The 24,535-nt window shown below is 40.7% G+C and overlaps 1 protein-coding gene across 2 annotated transcripts in view; it reads right to left on the reverse strand.

Annotated features, from left to right (window-relative positions):
* Window positions 1–24,535, reverse strand: part of TRAPPC9 (trafficking protein particle complex subunit 9) — a 485,651-nt gene that overhangs the window by 425,258 nt on the left and 35,858 nt on the right. For both annotated transcript variants that reach the window (XM_051612453.1, XM_051612451.1), the window contains 3 exons: window positions 14,847–14,973; window positions 8,432–8,577; window positions 2,111–2,196 (listed from right to left, as the gene is read on the reverse strand). In XM_051612453.1, the coding sequence (XP_051468413.1) occupies window positions 2,111–2,196; window positions 8,432–8,577; window positions 14,847–14,973 (359 nt within the window). The remainder of the gene's footprint in view (window positions 1–2,110; window positions 2,197–8,431; window positions 8,578–14,846; window positions 14,974–24,535) is intronic.

Here is a 24,535-nt window from a genome sequence, read left to right on the forward strand (position 1 = left end):
CCTGCAGGAGGAATCTGTCTCCCTTTTCACTGCACATTCCCATTTTGGGATCAAGGAAAGCAACAGGAATTACCCCACTATTCTTCTCTACTACAGACTCGATATCACGGACAAATCAGGCAAAATCAACTCATTTCTACCCATGAGATGACATGAGTGCACAGCAGAACTTCTCCAAGCACTCTCTTTGTGGACTAAAGAATTAATCACTTCAATTATTTGCATCTAGTTTGCATGGCTGCTTCCTCTCATTCTCACCAAAGAAACTGAAAATCAGTACTAAATCAAAGATAGAACTTTGTCACACTAACAGTAAAAAGAAGTATTCACACTACTACAATTAATCTGCTCAGGGAATGGATCTATGCAAATAACTGTATCCTGCAGTAAATGTATCCTGAAGTGGATGTAAGCACTCAGAAGAAATTTCCTCATTAATAAATTAAGAAATTATCCAAAATCAGATTTTTAAATATATAGTAAGTTCATTACTTACACAATACTAATTAGAGTAAAAATCAAATTAATCTTAAATAAATTAATTCCTGTGTAGAGTCCTTTCTCATGAGCAGCTTTACAATTACTTCCTCTATTTCCAACAATCTGGAATACTTCTATAAGGGGGAGATAAAAAGCTGATGAAGAAACCAGTGTATTAGATTCCAAGAATGAATAAGAGGGGATCTATTAATGTCTAGAAATATCTGAAGGGTGAGTGTCAAGAATGGGCCAGTCCCTTTTCAGTGGTGCCCTGTGATAGGATGAGGAGAAATGGCACCAAGTGACAACAGAGGAAATTCCAGCTCAACATGAGGAGAAACTTCTTTGCTGTGAGAGTGACAGAGCCCTGGCACAGGCTGCCCAGAGAGGTTGTGGAGTCTCCTTCTCTGGAGACTTTCAAGACCTGTCTGGACATGTTCCTGTGTCATCTGCCCTGGGTGTTCCTGCTGCAGCAGGGGATTTGGACTCAATGATCTTCAGAGGTCCCTTCCAACCCCTGTGATCCTATGAATCATGCTACAAGCACAATCTGTGGGAATGTTATTTTTCCATGCAAAAAGACTGTACTATGTGTGGTGTATTATCAGTGACTTAGGTCGAAGTGTTTGATCAGCCACTGCAGTAAATCAATTAAAAAAAAACCCACAGCAAAAAAAAACACAAAACAGAAATCCTGAACAGATAAATATGCACTGATTTACTTAGCCTGACAGAACAATAGGCTCTGAAATACACAGGATTTATTCTTCAGAGTGATATTAAAGATAAAATCATTTAACACAAAGGACAACAACTGGATTAGGACTGAGCAGAGATTCAGTTGACTTGCTAGAGGACTTTTAACCTTTATATAGATAAAAATATTTTTTTAAATCCTATTAGTTGGCATAAAGAGAGAGGGAGAAAAAGCAATTTAGGATAGACTGCAAGCAGTCCACAAAATCAATAGCACACAGTCAACTGAAACAGTAGATGGCTTGGGCTTGATCCTTCTAACCTTACACAGTTCTCTGGCATTTTAGCCTTTTTTTCATCCCTCCTGATCATTTTAGCCTTTTTTTCATCCCTCCTGATCATTTTAGCCTTTTTTTCATCCCTCCTGATCATTTTAGCTTACAATATTTCCAAATAAAATATATCCTTGGGAACAGCAGATCCAGGAGCTGAAGCTTCTATTAAATAAAAAAGACTTCTCAGAACTATTTTAATTCCTCAGATTTTTTTACAATATGCACAGCTAGGATGAATGCAGATTTTTAAGTTCCAGTAGTAAGTATACAGTAAGTATTAGGTTTCCAGATGAAACTATTACTTGAAACCAGTGTCTGTAAATTACATAGCATGAGTTCTAGTCAACACACAAAGGTACAGAACTGATATAGGGGTCAGTAACAGCAAAGCATCTGAACACTCTGAGTGGCAGAGATTTTAATTTCAATACCTCATTACCAACAAATATGAGAAAATTGACAGTATTGCAGTGTTAAACTGAGGTTATACTGGCTTACATGTTGCTTTTTTAAACTGTTTGATGTATAGAAAACCATTATTGGCAAGTTCAACTGAGAAAAATAACTAATTAAAAGAGGAGACTGAGGAAGATACGTACCATGTTTTCTACTCGGAGCTCGAAAGGCATAGGGTTGTAGACCATCAACTGAACTTCACAAACATCTCCCTGGACCCACTGGAAATCTACGAGAAATGATACAGAATTAATCTAACAACTACCTAATCATAGTGTTACTAGAACAGTTGCATCAGCTGGGCTGTCAGACTGCTATATTTATGTCCTAAATTAACATCTCTGTTATCTTCACAGCCCAAGTCCTACTCAAGTGCATCGTGGGACACAAGCTACTAATCACAGGCAAAGCAATGGGTTAAAGGACCATGGAATAGTTTGGGTTGGAAGGGACTTTCAAGATCATCTATTTCCAACCCCTCTGCATGGGCAGGGACACCTCCCACTAGACCAGGTTGCTCAGAGCCCCATCCAACCTGGCCTTGAACACTTCCAGGGATGGGGCAGCCACAGCCTCCCTGTGTGATCACCAGTCACACCATTTCTTCCTGTCACCAGAGCAGGCTGCCACCACACCTGCACGTCCTCACACTGCTCTCTGGTGACAAGCATTAGGCACAGGGTTCACTTCTGGTATTTTTAGGGCTGCCAAAGCTCTACTTCCTTCTGCAAACTGATTCAATGGACTAAACTACTACATCCCAACAAGCTCCATCAGGGATGTAGTTTCATAGAATCATAGACTGGTATTAATACAGCATCAGTGCTCCAAAGAACCTCGTGTGCTAACATGATTACATTGGCAACATCAACTCAGGCATCAGTTCCAAACAGGCCTGAAACATCCTTAACATGAAACACTGGAAGGCTTAGACACTTGGAGTCAGGTACAGAGTACACACAGCCCTGGATAATTAAGATAAAATGCAGCCAGATAACAAATAAACACAGCAGGAAGAAGGAAATTTAAAATAATGGGAACAAATCTTAACCTAGACACAGCTGATGATGGAGAGAAAAGAAAGGATCACTCTAAATTAAGAAGATAACAACAGCAGGATGCTGGAAACTTGTGTTTTCTCCCACTTATTTTCTGTGGGAAACATTAAGTAGTTTGGGAGATGCTGTGGGAGGGAAGGATGACACGAGGCTCTACAGATACAGGTTTTTCTGAGGTTCACAAAATGGAGGTTTAAGCAATAACACAGATTATTGAATGACTTGTGAAAATACTCAGGAAAGACAATGAAGTCAAAAGAAGTCAGGTAATGAGCTGTATTTCCAGTTTCTACCTCACTACCAGAGACAGATGTTCAACTTTACAGACACGTCACCCTGACAAGGTTAAAATTTGGGGTTTATTTATTTAAGGAGGCAAGAAGTTTATGGAAGTGAGATCAGCAGCAGAGATGTGGGTTCTGAGGAACTGATTAATGCAGAAAGATTATGTCACATCAGCACTTCATTATTTTTTAAGCCTGCAAGATCCTGTCCACCTTCCACGTTTCTCACAGGTAACCACACACACCTGACAGTTAAGATTTAAAACTGAATGTGGCAAGATTCTTCCTACAAGCTGGGCACCTACAGCTCCAATAAACTAAAGGTGGTTTAACTGCATTTGCTAAGTAAATCATTACTTTAAGCTGATGCATAACATGCAGGGATTAACTTTTACTAGTTTATTACTCAATAACTTTAACATTCATTACTAAAACTTTTTACTAGAATGTTAGAAAGTGCCCAGTAAAAAAAAAAAAAAAAGCATTATTAATAATATGACTGTAATTCAGAGTTAGAAACCATCTGTACTGTAATTGTACATTCACAATCATTTACCTTTTGATTACATTTTGCAAGCAATATTAGAGAGCTCAAGGGAGATGCAATTAATGCAAATGTTTGACTAGTGGAAATTAATGCTAGTGGAAATTAAAAGCATACATTCACAGATATGAACAGGTTACATTGCCATGAAACCTGAAAAGCAAAACTGTTGATTAAAACAAAACATTCAAAAGGGCAATTATATGAGATGTTCTGTAAAATTATTTTTATTCAATTGTTTAGTAGTGTCCACAATGTGTTATGCATTCTGCAGTCCCCAAAAGAATCCATTACTCCTCTGAAGAGCTTCAAAGGTGTTTAAGCACTGAAGCCCTTCTATGGTAAACTATATCACTTATAGTAACCAAAATGGGCACTTCAGTCCTAATTTCCACATTACAAGGACTACCACAAGATTGGAATATCTTTTTTCTGAAAATGCTTTCAGTGCAACCACAGAACAAGTTTTTCAGGAAAAAAGTTACCAGAAAAAACATGTGGGAAGCTCTTGATTTCATCCAAGTATCTTGACCAGAGTGAGAAGAATCATTCACTGGAACAACCTCCCCAGGGACACAGTGGAATCCACATCATTGGACATTTGCAAGATGCAACTGGACGGGGTGCTAGAGGATCTTACTTAGGCTTCCTTTTCCATGAAAGGCTGGACCAGAGGATCTTTCGAGGTCCATTCCAGCCTGGGCTGTGCTATGATTCTATGATTGATTGGGGCAGGGGGGGAAATAAATACATACAGTCTTCTTATTCCCTCAGGAAAACATGGCTATCCCTACCACCACTGAAAAGACACCCCCACTTCTAGGTATCTCACAAACTGCCTCTGGTTTGCTTTCCAGTAGTTCTACACAGCCCATGTGAAAGACACCAAGATCATTCTGCAGAATTGCTTCCTTGGGGGAGAGGCTGAGTTGCCAGATTTACTAAAGGAGCTATATTATACATTCTCACTCCTTTAGATTATTAAAAAAAACCCCAAAACTCCAAAAATGAGTAGGTTTATTTCTTATGATTAGTGGGCTATTAAAGCAATTTAGCCAGAATATAATTATCCCATTTATTGTTTCCAATCGGAGAAGCTCATCAAGCTGAAAACTGAAAACTTTTCCTCATGACCTTCTAAAGGGTTTTGTTTCCCTTCAGTTTCTCAGCAGTATCATAGAACCATAGAATGCAAGGTTGGAAGGGACCTCAAGGATCATCTGGTCCAACCTTTCTAGTTACTACTACAGTTTATATAAGGTGGCTCAGCCCCCTGTCAAGCTGAGACTTCAAACTGTCCAATGTGGGGGAATCCAACACTTCCCTTGGGAGACTATTCCAATGTTTGATTGTCCTCATGAGGAAAAATTTACCTCATGTCCACTTGGGATCTCCCCAGGAGCAACTTGTGCCCATGGCCCCTTGTCTCGATTCCCTTCATTGTAACAGCAGTTTAACCAAAACAGGGTTTACATGTTTCCTCATAAGAAAAGCAGAGTTCATTTGTTATTGTTGGGGTTTTTTCTTTAATTAAATTCAAATACATGCCATGAAAAGGGTCTCATTAGTTTCAAAGTTTCTTAAATCCCTCCCCTTCTTGCAAGGGAAATATCTGCTTTTGTTTTGCATATTCTTTTTGTTCACAAAACTTGAATGAGACATTAGAAGCTTTGACAAGTGAATGCACTGTGTATAGACTTCAAAAGGCAAACACTTTGCAGGATCACAAGCAGTTCACACATCTCCTTAGGCAAAACAAACACTTAGAAGAAGAAACTGACCCATATAATACACAACCTCTGTGGAACACACAGCACATAAATCCTAAATTTGGACTGTTTCAAAAAAAGCAGGTTCCTTTTGTATTCATCAAGCAATAATACTACTGCATAGTACAACTATTCAACAAGATTAGCAATAATGGCAACCTAAGAGATTAAGTGTTGAATATTTAATTGTCAATCAATTTTTAACAAATTAAGAGATATTAAGCAAGCCATTTTCCAAATAAGTATTTCTTTATTGAGAAAGCAGTTTAAGGTGTTCCCATAGATCTAGATATTAAAAATGTATAACCTTTATTTAATTCTTCTTTCTTTTTTTTTTTTTTAATTTCTTATCCTTTTCCTTTTGAAATCAAAGTAGCACTTCAGCAAAGTGGCACTAAACTATGTCCTTCCAAACTGCCAGCTGACAATCCATACCTCTACATCTTTCCTAATTCCAAGTGTTTCACCTATTTATTGCACACACGCATCATCATAAAATAGAAAATGTGCCTGCTCCTCTCAGGGTGAGGGACAGTATCTTAATCTTAGCCAGGGGTCCACAGCACGGGCAGGTTGAATCCAACATCTAACCTAGAAGATGGTGTGGAAAAAGCCTGTGGCCCCACGTGTTAAAATGAAGCAACCACAGGGAATCTCCATGTGCTGGCTCTGCAGGGCCAGGCACAAGCCAGATGAACAAGCCAAGTGGTTGCTACACGGCTGGAAAGAATGAATTTTAAAAGTAGATGAAGGATGACTGTAGGAAGGGTAAAAAGAGAAAGAAGAAAGGAGGGGTCCCAGAGAGCAAAGAAATACCCTACAATACACGCTAATACACTACACCTCACAGGAAAAACAGAGGATATGGGAACGGGAAAGCATTCCCCATCTCATGTGCATCCATGCTTGAAAGGGGCAGGGAGCAGGGGACAGAAAATGAGGAGCACACATGCTTGTCCTACTCACAAGTTTCTGCTCTAACCTGTTCCTGAACTACCTGTTTATTGGAGCCACCACTGATGGTGTGGAGCTGAATGGTCAGTGTTTCACAATTCCAAGCATGAGACAGGAAATCTAACAAGCCCTTATGACATTTCCAAGTATTGTTTTTCTATTTTATCTTTTTTTTTTTGTTTAGTGATGACACAGTACTAACACCAGTAAGATAAGGAGCCAAACTGAGATAAACACCATTCTGCCAACGTCTGTCTTCAAGTTTTTACAATCAGCTCTGTTTCAGTCACACAAGTTCTTTTTGTGCTGACACAAACATTTATGTTTAAAATTATCACACACGTAAAATGCACAAAAGCAACAAAAAAGGCCCACCACTATTTGTAACTGAATCCAGGAGCTGATCTGCTAGAGAGCAGCTCCATGGAGAAGGACTTTGGAGTCCTGGTGGACAACAAGTTATCCATGGGACAGCAATGTGCCCTTGTGGCCAAGAAGGCCAGTGGTATCTTGGGGTGCATTAAGAGGAGTGTGTCCAGCAGATGGAAGGAGGTTCTCCTCCCCCTCTACTCTGCCCTGGTGAGACCCCACCTGGAGTGTTGTGTCCAGTTCTGGGCTCCCCAGTTCAAGAGGGACAGGGATCTACTTGAGAGAGTACAACAGAGGCTACAAGGATGATTAAGGGACTGGAACACCTGTCTTGTGAGGAAAGGCTGAAAGACCTGGGGCTGTTCAGAGAGGAGAAGACTGAGGGGGGATCTAACTAATGTCTATAAATACATGAGGGCTGGGTATCAAGAAGGCAGGGACAACCTCTTTTCACTTGTGCCCTGTGACAGGATGAGGGGCAATGGACTGAAACTCGAGCACAGGAAGTTCCACCTCAACATGAGGAAGAACTTTTTTACTGTGAGGGTTACAGAGCCCTGGGACAGGCTGCCCAGAGAGGTTGTGGAGTCTCCTTCCCTGGAGATTTTTCAAGACCTGTCTGGATGCCTTTCTGAGTGATCTGCCCTAGTTTTTGGTCCTGCTCTGGCAGGAGGGTTGGACTCTATGATCCTCAGAGGTCCCTTCCAACCCCTGACATTCTGTAATTCCATTATTCCAAACAAGCCTTATAATCTACTTCCAATGCTACAATTCCTGCACTGAAGAGCTTTATAATAAATGACAAACTTCTAGCAGAAAATGACTATAGTATGCTAAGCATTGTTTAGAAAGCTTTTTAGATTTCTATGAACTGTGTTTAAGAAAAACTGAGTTTAAGTTAAATCATAACAGGGTATCAATTAGATACATTTTTTTGCTCCTAAAAGAGATAAACTGAAAACCAATTTTAAAATCCCAATGGTCCACCAATATTAATTAAAAATAATAATAAAAAAAAACCTTCTATGACTGATGAGCTACCACAGGCCAGTTTCCTATGGGTTTGTATCTTCTGTCCAAGAAACTGCAGCTCATTCATCCTAATCACTTCATGTTCAGACGATCCCCTTATTAGAAAAGGGTAAATCCCAAAAGTCCTCAGGGCACCACACATGGTACCTTGCTAAGCTGGCTGCTGCCAAACAGAATGTGTCAGAACTCAGCTTTCCCTGGTTTCTCTTTTGTTTCAGAAGGAAACAGAACTAGTTTATTACTTCTGAAAATCAATTTTATCACCTATGAGCCTTTTTCCTCTTTAGAACTTGAAACTGCCCCACAGAGAACAAAGCTTTGCTCTTTCAGAACTTCAGGCTAAAAAGCTGATTATTTCAAATACAAGCAGGTAATGTTCAGGAATGCTGTCCTCGACCAAGAAAGATTTTCTCATTTAACATAACAAAAGCAAAATACTGCAAAATCTTCTTACCTATTTTCTTATTTCGCTCTTCCCCTCGACTGTGCGCAATTATCGGAGAATATATGAAGGGGCTTTTGGTTGACATGTTCTGGCCAAGCAGACTCTTCATTTTGTGAGGTCGGAGACTGGTTGGGAGGTTCAACAGCTTCACAGATCTGTTGAGTACAAAAATTTTACAGATGGTTGTGGTAAAAACTAACTGATAAGCAGCAAATGACACTGCGAGCAGGTACTGATCAAAATACCTGAAATGGAAAATGTGAAGTAAACACCTCCAGCACAAAAGAAAGTCCTACCAACCCTAGCAAACTAAAGTTTCAGAAGTCTCTCAGAAAACAAATACAAAGCAAAAACGTCTCCTGTAGAAATCAACAAAACCCAAAGTAGCCATATCAGTGATTTGAAATCCAGATATTCATCTCCAGGGTAAGTGCAGACTGAGCAACAGACACACCACAAGTCCAGTGCAGAAAACCATTAGTTATTTAACTTAAACCCCCCCTAGAAGCCAGACAGAATTTCATTGGACAATGTAATACGAATAAAGAACTACTCCAAGAGTAATAAAACAGATTTTAAACCAATTCAAATGCACACAGTTGCTTCTGGAAGGAAGCAGAAGTCCCAGAAATTGTAGTGAGTTTGCTAAATGACCAGAAAGCAATTAGAAATACAAACCAAATAATTTATTAGACTATATTCCTGTGAAGACCCAAATCCTAAAATACCATGCAGAAAAATCAGTGGCCTTCCAATGCTGATGGGAAGTTAAGGACTAAATATTGGGCATAAGGACAAGCAATAAATTAGTGGATATTCAGTGAGAGCAGTAGTATTATAGAAGCCTGTTAAGACTACTAGTTACATAGAGAGTCAGGAAGGAGCAAGGAAAGGAAAACCAAAAGGTGAACAAAGGCAACAATCAAGTATCATAGCTATTTTGCTAGTCTATTAAGGTTGAAGTATTTGTGCTTTTAATTAAGAAAGTCATCAAGAGCCAAGAATCTCCCTTTTATCATCACTCATGGATTATATCTCCAACTTTTTTAAGCATTTTCCAGTAAAAAAAAAACAACAAAACAAACCCTCAGGAACAAAACTACATTCTTTGCTAATTGCTAGAGGCATCCCACCACACTGAGGCAGACAAGCAAGAATTAAACAAACTACTCACAAAACTTCCCATCAGTGAACTTCTTTTAAAAGACACTTAATGATATAGTAGGCATACAACAAGATGTGAACAACAGGAGTCTAGCTGAAACCCTAGGAGTCTTCTAAAACCAATTAAGAAGCCAAGTGCTAACATGCTGGAAAACACCAACTTGTTCAAGGATTAACTCCTTTCTCCCTTTCCTACAGTGATTTGATAGTGTCATAATAAATGAGAAGAGGTTGCAAATGTTACAGTAGATTATTAAGTGGTCAGGTTTTACAAAGTTCTGCAAATGCTATGGCAAGAGAACTGCAGCACTAAGGAAGAAACCTGAGCACCAACAGCATCCTGGCCTGTATCAGCAATAGTGTGGCCAGCAGGTCTAGGGCAGGGATTGTCCTCCCTGTGCTCAGCACTGGTGAGGCTGCACCTCAAATCCTGGGGTCAGATTTGGGCCCCTCACTGCAAGAAACACATTGAGAGGCTGGAGTATGTTCAGAGAAGGACAACGGAGCTGGTGAAGGGTCTGGAGAACAAGTAATATGAGAAGCAGCTGCAGGATTTTGGGCTGAGAGGAGACCTTATTGCTCTCTACAACTACCTGGAAGGAGGTTGTAGTGAGAGGGGGTCAGTCTCTTCTCCCAAGTTGCAAGTGACAGGACAAGAGGAAATGGCCACAAGTTGTGCCAGAGACAATTTAGATTGGATATTAGGAAAAATTTCTTCACCAAAAGTGTTACCAAGCACTGGCACAGGCTGCCCAGGGAGGTGGTGGAATCACCACCCCTGGAGACGTTTAAAAGACATGTCCATGTGGTGCCCAGACACATGGTTTATTGGTGGACTTGACAGTGTTATGTTTATGGTTGGACTCAATGATCTTAAATGTATTTTCCAACCTAAACAATTCTAGGATCCTGATTCCCAGCTGTAAACAACCTTAAAACAAGTGTCTTCCCTTTGAAAAGCAGGTAGGTATTCTTTTACATGTCAAAACAGTTTTGCATCATTTGCAAGATAAGACTGAAGTCATTCACTTGCCAAAGTTACAGAATAAAAAGCTTTGTGTGAAAAGCTTCAGCAATGCACATTTTCTAGCCCCTGGCTCAGCATGACTGGATTCAAAGGAGTGACAATTGGGAATCACAAAATAATTTCACCAGCTACCCAGAAGGTCAAAATCTTGTAACTTGGAAGAGTTGTGCTCATTTTTTAAAATCTTGCTTAGAGGGGAAACAAAAGTAATTCTTAAAAATCTCAAATAAATTTAAAGTAGTAAAAAGTATATAAGGACCAATAAAAGACATCAGTGAGGAAAAGAAAGAAAATTATTTCATCTTTTAAGTAAGAAAATGGATTTAACACAGGTAAATTAGGAAAATGGGAACAGTGCATCTATTAGAATAAAAATACCATAAATTCTTCTATTTTGTATTTGAGGAAATACTAGATTATGAATTCAAACAATATGGTATATAATAGAATACTTTCCAATCCATCATGCTTTTAATTTCTGAAGCTTCATCAAAATAATTTAAAAAATCATCAAGGAGCTTTCCAGGTTGCACTACAGTGTCTGAAATGTCAAAGAGACTATCTCCCAAAATTCCAAAGGCTAAAAGATAAGACATTAAAATATGGTATTATTTAAAGCACATCAATAACAGACCAAGAATCTAGTTAAAGGACACGATACACACACACATAAAAGAGACATACTATAAAGAATAGCACACTTAAGTAAAGCACAGCTAGATATTAAATACTAGTTAACAGGAGTGGTGGAAAAAAGATTTTGCCAGGTCAAATCTCTTCTTTTCCTTTGCAGGTAGAGGGGAAAAGGTGGTAACAGCACAACTACACTCCATTTTCACTGGGGCATTTCAATGTTTGACAGCATTTTAAGAAATCTGCATCCAAAATAAGCACCCCACATTAAATGGATGGAAAACTAGCAGACCATGAAATGCCAACAGTAAATACAAGTGGTCAGCAGCAGTGTGTTTCTAGAGGGCTCTAGCATGGACTGAGTCACCAGCTCAGGCTGTTCAACATTGACCTAAACCACATTGCCACACGTTTAGAATTTTCTGTCTCAAAAAATGAACATGATTAACACGAGCTCAGAGAGCTCTGCAGTCCTGCAGTGTGGCTATTTCCCAACTAACTGGATGGCCCTACAATACACTGGGTTTGCTGTGTACGTGTAACTGGAGGCTTTATATTTAAACACAAGTAATGTTTGGTTGGATTATGGGTTTTACCACTATGGCTTTTATAGAACTTTCAAAGGACAAGAAGATGGGAAAAGGAGCACAAACAGCAGTTGTTCACTGTTAGATGATGTGGATGTTGGGCTCCTCACCCCATGGCAAAAGGGCAGCACCTATTTTCAAGCCTGCAGGTGCAGCCAGGTCAAGCACAAGCTGACAGTATAAATGAAGCATCTGGATGGTGAGCAATTCCTTAAAGCTGGGTTTAGAAATAACAAGTAAATATAATGTGCTTGTCCCCTTCACTCAACATACAAAACACTAAGTGAGGCAGAGCCTTCCCCATTAAATAGTGGGAAATCTTGACAGTCTGGTGCCAAAGTTTGGACTGCTCTCTATACACAAGACTCCTATAAAATAGGATTTGATCAGCATTTCTCTTACCTTCCAGACTTGAATTCTCTTCAATATTCAGCACGGAAAGGAACAAAAAAGCTCTATGGAATACAGCCAGTAAAATCCACCTCCTCAATGGTTTAAAAGTTAAACTAAAAGCAAAAACCTGAGACTAATTCAGATTTAACACATCCCAGCTGAGCACAAGGATGCATTTTTTTTGCCCAATGTTTAGTCTCATAAAGAAACTCAAGTATCAGGCTTCTCCACCTATTTGACAGCCAAAGGAGACAGATACCATATACAGACTAAGGAAGATAGCTGTGGTTTTATACTGAGAGATACTAAGATTGTTGCTAGAACAGAGATCTGTAAGAGACACTAAATGCCTGACAGCACTTATGCTCTCAAAGTAAAGTATTTTGCCTTCAAAATATTTTCATGGACACTTTTGCTCTAACTTCTCCCTACAGTCACATAACTCAAGTACTAGAAAGGACTGTACAAATTTACTTAATCAACTACCACTTTTTTGTTAATATTATTTAATTTTTCTTTCCAAAAAATAAGGGCAAGGTTAAAATTTTGTACTAAACACTTCCAGGAGAGGAAATACTGTATTTAGCTGGGAGCCTGCCTTCAGAATGGACTGCCCAGGGAACTCATCTGAAACACACACAGTCACCTGAACTTGTCACTGAACATCCTGAAGGTCAGTGGAAAATGTGTTAATACAGTCCACAGACTCCAGTAATTCAACTCATTCTGAAGCAAATATCTAGATTGCATTACAAAACCCCAGTCTTGACTGCAAATATGATCTTGGACAGTCAAATATAACTAGTTTAGCTCTATACATAGATTTTTTGTGAAGCTAAATCAACCTGAAGGTCAGCTGATAATAAATTACTCAGCTCACTCTCCCGCTGTAACACCTAGCTTCAGTTCAGACAATTAAGGTTTTGACATCATCTGTCCACACTGCATGTTTTCCAGCAAAGCTGATTCCAGCTGCAACTCCAAAGTATGCCCTGGACCACTGAATAGGCACCATAAAGCAGGTACCTGCAAAGTCATCCCAGATGCCGTGTCAGCATTGACTGAACCCACTGAGAGGACAATGCTGGAAGACCTCAGGGAAAATGCATTTCTTCCCCTGGGAGGGCATGTTAAAAGCAGAGTGACTCAGGTGGCTCATCAGTGCACAGCTTGGTACCAGGTCCAACCAGGAGACAAAACACTGTTTTTCCAGGACACCACTGGAAGCACTCTGACTATTCTGATCCTGCACACAACTCCATCTAACCACATACAGCCATCTACTCCAGTCAAACACACACCTTAAGGGAGCATCTCCCACACAACAGTTAGTCTGAACAGACCAATCCAGTACCTGAAGGGCTACAGGAAAGCTGGGGATTGACTTTTGACATGGGCTTGTAGAGAAAGGACAAGGAGGAATGGATTAAAACTGGAGGAGGTGAGACTTAGGTTAGACATCAGGAGGAAATTCTTCACTGTGAGGGTGGTGAGACACTGGAACAGGTTGTCCAGGGAAGCTGTGGCTGCCCCATCCCTGGCAGTGTTGAAGGGCAGGTTGGATGGGGCTTGGAGCAGCCTGGGCTGGTGGGAGGTGTCCCTGCCCATGCAGGGGGGTTGGATCTAGGTGGTCTTTCAGGTCCCTTCCAACCCAAACCATTCCATGTTCTGTGATTCTATGTTAAACGCACTACAAATAGTTAGACAAGGTCTCTTTCTTCAGTTAATGTGGAAAAAAACATAGAAGTTAGAAAGAAAATAGTAAAACTAGTTACATCGTGAAAAATGGTCAGAGTGTAAAACATTAATTTTCATTTTAGTGACTAAAAGAAATCTCAAAATAAATATCATTTTCACTCTTTGCTTCAACACTTCATTATCTCTCACAACTCCTGCTTCATGAAATGTTTGAGGACATCCCAGTGAGAACACAAACCTCTGTATGAACTCTTTTCAGTAACTCCTACCATATTTTTTCTGACTAGCAATTACCTTTCCTTCAAAGAGCCACTTCCTGACAAAGATTTTCTTTTAGCCTTTTTCCTTTATTAATGATGCCAAATGTCTGTTTTCTCTCTCTCTCTGACTCTAACACTTCATGCCAGGCTTTAATCTGAACAAGGTGTTACTCATTGGACTGAGTGAATGATGTGCCTGGGCTTGGAGACACAAAAAGGAACATAGATTTCAGATAGGCCAGTGAAGGTGTCAGCTTGAAACTGCAGCATCTGGAAAGAAACAGCTACAAGAGGCATCAGTTCCACACCCCATGGACGGAGACAGCATCCAACTCCTGGACCTTCAGTATGATCAGGTATCTACCTTAAATCTCAGCTGCAATTACAAAATACTTCAATTGTATCAGAAACTCTTGAATGATATGGGTTGCTTTAAAAAACAAAGTCACCTCTCTCCTTCTGAAACTAAAGGCCACAGAAAGTATTTTCTCCTCAAAGGTTCTATTTTTGCCAAAGAACTTATCAAAACAACTTGACATTTTGACATTTTTCCATGCTCTCACAAACAGGTTCTGTAAACCGAGAAGACTTCATCCTCCCAGGAGCCTTTAAAATTTGACAGGTGCTGTGGGAAAGCTGAAGACTGTATTTTGGAGTCTTACCTCACAATGGGCAGCTTGGTGAACGGAACAGGAGGTAACTTCAAACCATCTGGAAGGGTGATGAATTCCATGGTACCAGGGCACTTTGCTGTGTAGCTCTCCAAGCTCTGTGTCACATCTTTCTTTTCTAGAAAATAATTTCATTTAAAATAAAATTAAAAAGCAATTTCAAACTTACATGTAACATACGTTTAAGACGAAGTTATAAGCTAAAGTTGTACTTGCTTTTTCATGTTGACACAAAGTAACTCAAATGGAATTCCAACTGTTTGCAGGCAGTGCTTAGAATTATGCTTCAGAAGCCTCAGTGCATGGATCAAACACAACCTTAAGCAAGACAGTTTTCTGGAGTTTTCAGAATTTTTGAAGTGGAAATCAATACCTGCTTTTTGTTTATACGTGCATTATTGAGATGAAAAATTCTAGCTTTTATCTATTTCTATCCAACAAAATTGGTCCCCATCATGTTAAGGTTAATAATAATAGCACAGTTATGTGAACAATCCCTATTCTGAAACATTAGCTGAAAAAATATCTGAGGCAAAGAAGAGAAACAAATTCCTGGGCTGCATCCCAAGAAGTGTGGCCAGCAGGGCCAGGGAGGGGATTCTGCCCCTCTGCTCAGCTCTGGTCAGACCCCACCTGGAACACTGTGTACAGCTCTGGGGCCCTCAGCACAGGAAAGACATGGAGCTGTTGGAGAGGGTCCAGAGAAGGGCCACTAAGATGATCAAAGACCTGGAGCAGCTCTGCTCTGGAGACAGGCTGAGAGAGTTGGGGCTGTTCAGCCTGGAGAAGAGAAGGCTCCAGGGAGACCTTAGAGCACCTTCCAGTGCCTGAAGGGGCTCCAGGAAAGCTGGGGAGGGGCTTTTCAGCAGGGAGGGCAGTGATGAGAGAAAGGGTAAAGGTTTTAAACTGAAAGAGGGTAGATTTAGGTTAGACATCAGGAAGAAACTCTTCACCATGAGGGTAGGAAGGCACTGGAACAGGTTGCCCAGGGAGGCTGTGGAAGCCCCATCCCTGGAGGTGTTCAAGGGCAGGTTGGATGAGGCTTGTGCAGCCTGGTCTGGTGGGAGGTGTCCCTGCTCATAGCAGGGAGGTTGGAACCTGATGGTCTTTAAGGTCCCTTCCAACCTTAACCATTCTATGATAGCTTTTGATGTTGCCTTGTGTTAAAACCACCTAAGTCATAAAATAATTGTACCCTATTATGCTGCTAAAAAAAAAAAAAATCATCTTTGGTTTTCCTTAAAAATGCAAGAACATTCAAACAAACATGTTATTTGGGTTGTCTTCAATAATAATAATAATGTATAATTAATTCTTAGGAATTTCAGCTACAATGTGTACAACTGTGTCTCAGAAAAAAAAGTCCATGTGGAGATTTATGGCCTGAACACAAAAACATATTTCTCTGATGAAATGGGAGTCTGCAAACAGAAATAAGCCTGGGAGTGTGTGTTTAGAGGGAAAAAGGAGATGTGGTACCAATAAACAAACTATTCAATAACTGAACTGTTTCTAGAAAATACTTCAGGGATCAAAATACTCAACGACCAAACAAAGTAGAGAAATGGAAGCGTGACAGCAAAGATGGCTTTTAAAAAAAAAACAGCTTAAACAAGTAAACTGGGTTTGTGCAGCAAAGCTTTGTTAGGGAGGGGAGCTCTAGGGGTGGCCTTTGTAAGGAGAGACCAGGAGGAGCTCCATGTCTGAGTGAGCCAGTTCCACCCAACTCCAAAATGGACCCACCACTGCCCAAAGATGGGCCCATGAGCTGTGGTGGTGGCAACATTTTGATGAAAGAGTAAAAAAAAGCTGTGTAGCAGCTGTGAGAGGGAGGAGGGAGAAAACCTTGAGAGAAACATACCCAGTAAACCATGTTAGTGCCCAAAACACTGCCTTGGGCCTTGAAAGGCACAAATATCCACTGATGTTTGTGTTCCTCACATCAATCCAGTTTAGTGTGCAAGCTGCAGTCTTCCAAAACAAGTAACATTTGATTGTAATTGTCTGCACTATTAAAGGAATGCTACATTGCTGACAAATTGCTTTGCTCTTGCCTACGATTCACTGAACTGCTCCTTGAGCCACTCACCACATTTTAACTGGGTGTAGGAAATGGTCCAAAACCTGCATTTTTATACATACATACCTACTCAGATCAGTGCAGCACAAGCAGGAGTTATAGCAGTTCAAGACTGAGTATTTTCATTCGAATTGCAGGCTACAGCATTCAGGTTGTTAATTCATAAATATCACAGGATCATTTGGGTTGGAAAGGTCCTTTAAGACCATCAAGGGTAACTGCTAACCTGCCAAGATCACCACTAAACCATGTCTCTAAGTACTACATCTATAGGTCTTTTAAATCCCTCCAGGGATGGTGACTCCACCACTGCCCTGGGCTGCCTGTGACAACCCTGTTGGTAAAGAAGTTTTTCCTAATATCCAATCTAAACTCCCCTGGCAAAACCTGCCATGCTGTATGAGCAAGGGCACACAGTACAAGTACTAACTTCCCAGATGGAAAGGTACCAGGAATGATGAAGACAACACAACAGCATGTGCTCAGTTCTGCTTGAAACCAGAGCTCTGGCATTCTGAAGAATCAGCTTTCAATCCCTAGTGTGAAACACTGTCAATTCCTGGATCCAAAGAGAACGTGCGGCCACTTACTGCCAAAATAATTTGTTTACAGATTTTAGAGTCACGTTTTGTTTTCACAGTAGAAGCTCAGCATGATTTTCTGCAAAGGCAAGGCTAAAACAAGACATTTCTCTATGCTGATACTGTATGAACTGCAGTTTATAACATGCTGCTGCCAAGCCAAGCCACCCAATCCCTTTTTCCTTAGCACTCTATCTCAGGTGAGATGCTAAAGAAACCTACATCAACAGGAAATGATCAAGAAGTATTCATGATGAAAAAGAGCAAGAGCTGCATGATCTTTTTCCAGTGGACAAGAAGCTCAACATGAGCTGGCAACGTGTGCTTGCACCCCAGAAACCAACAGTGTCCTGGGCTGCATCAAAAGAAGTGTGGCCAGCAGGGCAAGGGAGGGGATTCTACCCTTCTACTCTGCCCTCATAAGAGTTTGCCTGGAGAACTGTGCCCAGTTCTGGAGCTCACAGCATAAAGAGGACATGGAGCTCCATGGCAAAGTCCAGAGGAGGCCGTGAAGATGATCCAAGGGCTGGAGCAGCTCTGCTACAGAGACAGGCTGGGAGAGGTGGGCTGTTCAGCCTGGAGAAGAGAAGGCTCCAGGGAGACCTCAGAGCACCTTCCAGTGCCTGAAGGGGCTCCAGGAAAGCTGGGGAGGGGCTTTTTACAAGGGCACGTTGCTGTAGGACAAGGGGCAATGGTCTTAACGTAGAGCAGGATCCTTTTACAAAGGGCTTTTTACAAGGGCATGGAGTGAGAGGGCAAGGGGGAATGGAATAAAACTGGATGAGGGGAGATTCAGTTTAGACCTTAGGAAGAAATTCTTCACTATTAGAGTGGTGAGACAAAGGTTGCTCAGGGAAGCTGTGGAAGCCCCATCCCAGGAAGTGCTCAAGGCCAGGTTGGATGGGGCTTAGAGCAACCTGGGCTGGTGGGAGGTGTCCCTGCTCATAGCAGGGGGGTTGGAACTAGATGATCTTCAAGGTCCCTTCCGACCCAAACCATTTAATGATTCCTGAGAGCCACTTCTGAACACAAATGTTGGAGCCTTTCTGCCTTGACTGAGCACCTCTGCTACCCGACCTCTGTGGTATAAAATGGATGAAACAAATTTCTCTGCTTGGTCAAATCTACAATGTTGTAGTAGTTGCCAAAAACCTGCTACAGACTGCTGGCTCCAAACAGCTCTGAATTTTCCTAGCACCTGCCTGGCTGTCATGGTATTTTGACACAATCAGAAACTGCACAAAGCTCCTAGAAGGACCTATTCAACTACTGTGTCTCGTGATCCATAGTTTAGAAGACTGACTGCAACAGCTGTCACCAGTAGTTATCTTTCTCTTTGCAAAGAGGAGACAGAAAACAGCTACTCCTCAAGGTCTTTATCCACCTAGTGTCGTCGTCATGCTGGCACACAACAGCAGGAAAGCAATCACCACTTGATCCTTTAACCTGTGAATTCACCTCAACAGCTTTAAAAGCTTCTCTGCAGCTGGAGACACTACTGGATACTCTTTTGTATGTACAGAGACACATTTAGTGAAAAACTATGAGCTATTTCATCCGGAATAACAACATTCACAGATCAGTTTTTTTCCTCCACTTTCCCTCCAGACTCACTGAAGGACCAGGACCACAGAAAAGCTGTAACCAAATAAAAGCTGAACAAAGCCTCAGTCAGTACTGCCACTCCAGCACATCCCAGTTTGTTCAGTATAACCTCCCAGCACAGCTTCCCCATTCCACACCAAATTGTTCTGATTCTCTTTCTTTGGCTGCTTCTGACAACTGAAAATTTTGGAAGTCTACCAGTATTACTGGTTAACTTTTTGCTTATTTCATGTCAGCAGAATGAATATGGGTTTTGTCCCAAAGCTGCTTCAGACATTTTTCTAATATGACTAGACCAAAACCTGAAAGCTTCAGTCACACAGCTGGAAACCATTTGTGAAAGCTACAAAACGTGGAGGAAAACAAAAATAATAAAAATGAAGTCTTTCTGCTAGATTCACAATAATGATGAAACAATATCACAGAAAAATGAAGCCATTAAAATCAGACCAGGGCAGGAAAGAAGGTCAGTTATAAAGTAATGTTTTTAAGCACTTCAATAACCACGATTTAACAGAAACACACAAACAGCATTTCATGCCTTGGCAGATGAAAGAGAAAATCAGAACAACACAACTGATAAAACTCTATGTTTTAGTTCTTTAATATTTGCAAAAAAATCAAAATATCTGCATTCAATCTAAGTCAAATATTGAAAATACAGTATTTGTTCCCTGGTAAACAACTTGTTGGTCTTGTTTTGATCAAGTCATTGTGTCCCTCAGAGAACAACCTCCAGCAAGGTAGAATGAAGGGAACAGTTTATGTGTGACCTGTCAATTACACTGGAAGACAGACAACTTTGTTTTGCTAAAAGATTCTAAAAGGAAGATGGAAAATAAATAGAATTGTACAATGGTGAAGGTTGGAAGGGACCTTAAAGACCATCAGGTTCCAACCTCCCTGCTATGGGCAGGGACACCTCCCACCAGACCAGGCTGCACAAGCCCCATCCAACCTGCCCTTGGACACCTCCAGGGATGGGGCTTCCACAACCTCCCTGGGCAATCTGTTCCAGTGCCTTCCTACCCTCATGGTGAAGAATTTCTTCCTGATGTCTAACCTAAATCTCCCCTCTTTCAGTTTAAATAGTTGAAAGTTTTTAGACTTCAATTTTCCCATGGTGATAAGCCCAGAATCAGAGTTTTAACAACAAAAAAAATCCCTAGTACCCAGGTTTCTTTGTCCTGGCTGAACTTCTCCTTCCCCTTTGAAAACAGCAAAGAATGTTCATAAAGGAGAAGCCTGAGGAGACCTCCTGCAGCAGTCAGCCCCTGAGAAGCAGCAGCCAGCTGACCTACCCAGCTCTCAGGAAAAGAGTCAAATATCTCCTTGATAAATTACCACTAAAACCTAACAAGATAGAAAAGTCAGCCTGAGAGCAGAAAAAGAACAGTAGTTTCTGCAGCCAGAAACATAGATATTTCCTTCACAAAAAGAAAGAAAATTGCTTGGTGAACCCCTTTACAACTAGAAAAGGTGAAAAAAAAGCCTGTCAGCTGCCATAGCCCTGCCATCAAGGTAAGATTTCTTTCAACTAAAAAATAATTTTTAACAAAATATCATAGAATCATAGAATGGTTTGGGTTGGAAGGGACCTTAAAAATCACCTAGTTCCAACCCCCCCTTACTATGGGCAGGGACACCTCCCACTAGACCAGGTTGCTCCAAGCCCCATCCAACCTGGCCTTGAACATTTCCAGGGATGGGGCAGCAAAAACTTCCCTGGGCAACCTGTGCCAGTGTCTCACCACCCTCACAGGAAGGAATTTTCTCCTAATCTCTAACCAAAATCTCCCCTCTTCCAGTTTTCATCCATTCACCCTTGTCCTTTCTTGACAAGCCCTGGTAAAAACTCCTTCCCAACCTTTACTGTAGGTCCCACAGAAGACCCTCACAAAGGCTGAAGAAGAAATTGAGTATTCACAGACAGTAACAGCTACAAACTTCTTACCTTGAAGTTAAACACTAGATGACAGCATGTAGGCAGAGGTCTTCATGCTCAGTCAGGTAGTCCCTCAACTGCAGTTCCAGAGACATGCAGATGGACTATTGTCCTACTGCATACTCAACCTACCTGTACACTCAGTACATCACTCTTTACTACCACAAACAAGCCAACATTTTAAGTGAAGTGCCTTAGCAAGACTTGCATGATCCATCCATGAATTGAGTATTTCAGTTGTGTAATTCAGTAGAACAGGTCTCCTCTAATCTGCAGACAAGCATCACCTGGTTTTCCATTACATTATGCCTGATGGGTATTAGATGACAGCAGCTCCTACAGTTGTAGTAAACAAGCAGCATCTCCAATATTGTTCTGAAAAATACATGTAGCCAGTACGCAAGACTTCAAATTGCTCAGAGCTCTGATACTTGTCCAAGCTGCTTTGAAAGCAAGACAAGAATCATAGAATCATAGAATCATAGAATCATAGAATCATAGAATCATAGAATCCTAGGGGTTGGAAGGGACCTCGAAAGATCATCTAGTCCAACCCCCCCCTGCAAGAGCAGGGTCACCTAGAGTACAAGACAAGGAATAATGGGGTTTCATTCTGATGTTCTCTACTGCAATGAATCTCAGCACTCACCCACCTTCTTACACTGCCCTGAACAGCTACATTTCAGACCCTTACCATATTAGCCAGGAAGTACACACAACTTGACTGGCCAACTGGATGGCAAAACGACCAAAGCAAGTGAGAATTAATGGTCTGTTGTTTTTTGTTTTTTTTTCTCTTTGTCTCCTCAGGGCACTGTTTGCATCTCCTTTTTCCAAGTGTCGTGAAACTGGAACAAAATTAACATTTTTGATTTGTTCTCCACACCAGGTTTTGTCAATAGACTCAAAAGCTATTCTTAGGGGGAACAGCAGAAATGCACCAGCAGACAGCATATTTGATGAATCCTGTTTCTTTGAGAAATCAAGCTAAATAATTCTCTAAATAAATACAGCTGAGACTAAAGACTAGTAAAATTCACAGTTTGCTGTGGAAAAGAACAGGAACAACAAGCAAATAATTCATCTATGCTACCCAGAGAGCTAGACACTTTCCTGGACAGAAGATAATGATCATGGAAAGTGGCTCCATCCACACAAGGAGAATGAGGGCAAAAGGATTCAGTTATTTGTTGTGTGATAGCATGTCTAATAGCTCATCTTTGAAAAAGAAATTATCAGCTTTGCTACTAACTCTGCAGGAGGGAGGGGGAGAAGATAATATTTGCAACATAAATAAAAAGAGAATGCTTTTTGTTTCTAAGATGACCACCACAGAGAGAGAGAATGGCAAGAGACTAATTAAACACACCACAGTGTTCTATTCTAAGGTTTTTAATAATTACATAAAATCTTTACACATTAAGTCACAGCCAGTTTGAAATTCACAGCTAGCACAAAACTATTTTTAGGTAAAAACTCATGAAAAATTGACACAGCTGAAGTCAGAGTTCAGAAACCTGCCATAAAAATTTTCAGCATCTAATTCTCCACCATATCTGAGAACTTCATACGTCCCTATCATCTGAATGGTACAAAAATACAGTTTGTACACACAAAATCAGCATGCAAACTGCTGTACAATATTAATATTTTCATGTTAAGAAACACCAGAAGAGCAACCTTAACATAAAGTGGAGCAAATTAAGCATAGTTAACTTCTGTAACAATGGAGAAAGTTAAGGACTGCTGCAAAGCTGCTTCTGAGCAAAGTAGGCTTTGTAAAAACGTACAGATAACTTAAACACATCTGATTTTGTATTTGTGGAGGAAGAAGCCAAGGGATAGAAGATGGAAAGAACAACATGTCCATTTCTGTAGGACATTTTCCTCAATACACTGCTATGCGATGTCTGGAATTTGGCCAGAGAAGATTGTGCTGGTTTGAGTAGGATGAAGACAATTTTCTTTTTACTGACTTTTTTTTCTTTCTTCCTTCAGTGAGCTCTCTTTAACTAGCAGCAAGTTTTCCAGCTAGTGGACTGATAACTGGAATGTTTACGTTACCGCTGAGACATCAAGGGCACTTTGCTCTGCAGCCTCAGATGTTACAGGAGCAGAAGAGTCACATCTGCAGCCCTCCTGTAGGGAGGAGTGGACTAGACAGGCAGCAAAACTGACCAAAGTGTTCCATTCCATATATCTACGTAAGCTCAGTGTAAGGTCAGGGATCACAGAAGACAACTTCCTCCCTGCTTCTTCTTCCCTTCTCTCCTGTCCATGGCCAGCATCCAGGGAGGACTCCATCCTTCCATCACCATTGATCCCAAGGCCTGTGCATCCCTGCCCCTCATCACTCTCTCCTCAGCTCCTGTCTCTCTGCCCTCTCTCCAGCAGCTCTGGGACATTTCAGAGCTGCTCACAGCTCAGGAGATGCTGGGGGAGCTGCTGGGGGTGGGGGGAGGCAATAGGGGTTTGCACATTCCTGAACACATTTGTGTACCATTGCACATATTTTATTTTATCATTAGTGTTTAATTAAAACTGTCTAGTTTAGTTTTAAATCCAGAAAGTCCCTCTCTTTCATTCTCTCTCCCCTTCCCTACCTGGGTGGCAGGGGGAGGGATGGAGAGTGTTGTTGGCACTGGTTCAAATCTGATCCTGACTCAAACCTTGACAAGGATTATCATGAATCAAAGTTTTGATGCCTTCTCTAGTCACACAAAGAGAAGAGGCTTGCTTGAGGCAAGGACAGTTAAATTGCTTAAATACTAAAAAAAGACAACTGTCTGAAAACTTTCAACAAAAACACCAGCTCTCTTAGCTGACATATGGTTGAGTTTCCCCATCCTTTTGAAAAAAACATTTTGTCCCTGTCACTCCTGGATCTTACACTTCTTATTTTTAGCATATTGAATCCTATGGACATCATATGGGGAGTTCACCAAACTACATGGATGATTCTCTTTTAAACATGGATTTCTTTTTTTACATATAAAATGCTACTTTTAGTAGAAGCCTTGATTCCAGAGTCTTCGTTTGTATTTAGGCTAAAGAGAGCAGTCTCAAGTCTGTTAAGTGCCATATAAAATTTATCTGAATTTTAGTAATATAGCATTTCCTGAAGAGCTTCCATCACTATAAAAATATTAGCTCTTAAAAATACAGAACAAATTCTTCATGTGTAGGTATTGCCAATTACAGTCTGCCTTCCCCAAAGTATTCACTCTTTCTGAAACAGAAACCTGGCACCTGGTCTTCGTTTGAACAGTTGCATCATTATCCTCAATTAATCAAATCAAACAGGTTTGTTTATAATGTTATACATTTGGATCACTCTTCATTTTCTTCACAGGACAGCATTTTTTTCATTCATGCAACATATGACCTTAAAAATTGTTGGTCTTCATATAGAATCATAGAATGGTTTGGGTTGGAACAGAGCTTAAAGATCACCAGGTTCCAGCCCCCC

This window comes from Apus apus, chromosome 2, assembly GCF_020740795.1.
Source record: "Apus apus isolate bApuApu2 chromosome 2, bApuApu2.pri.cur, whole genome shotgun sequence".
NCBI lineage: Eukaryota > Metazoa > Chordata > Aves > Apodiformes > Apodidae > Apus > Apus apus.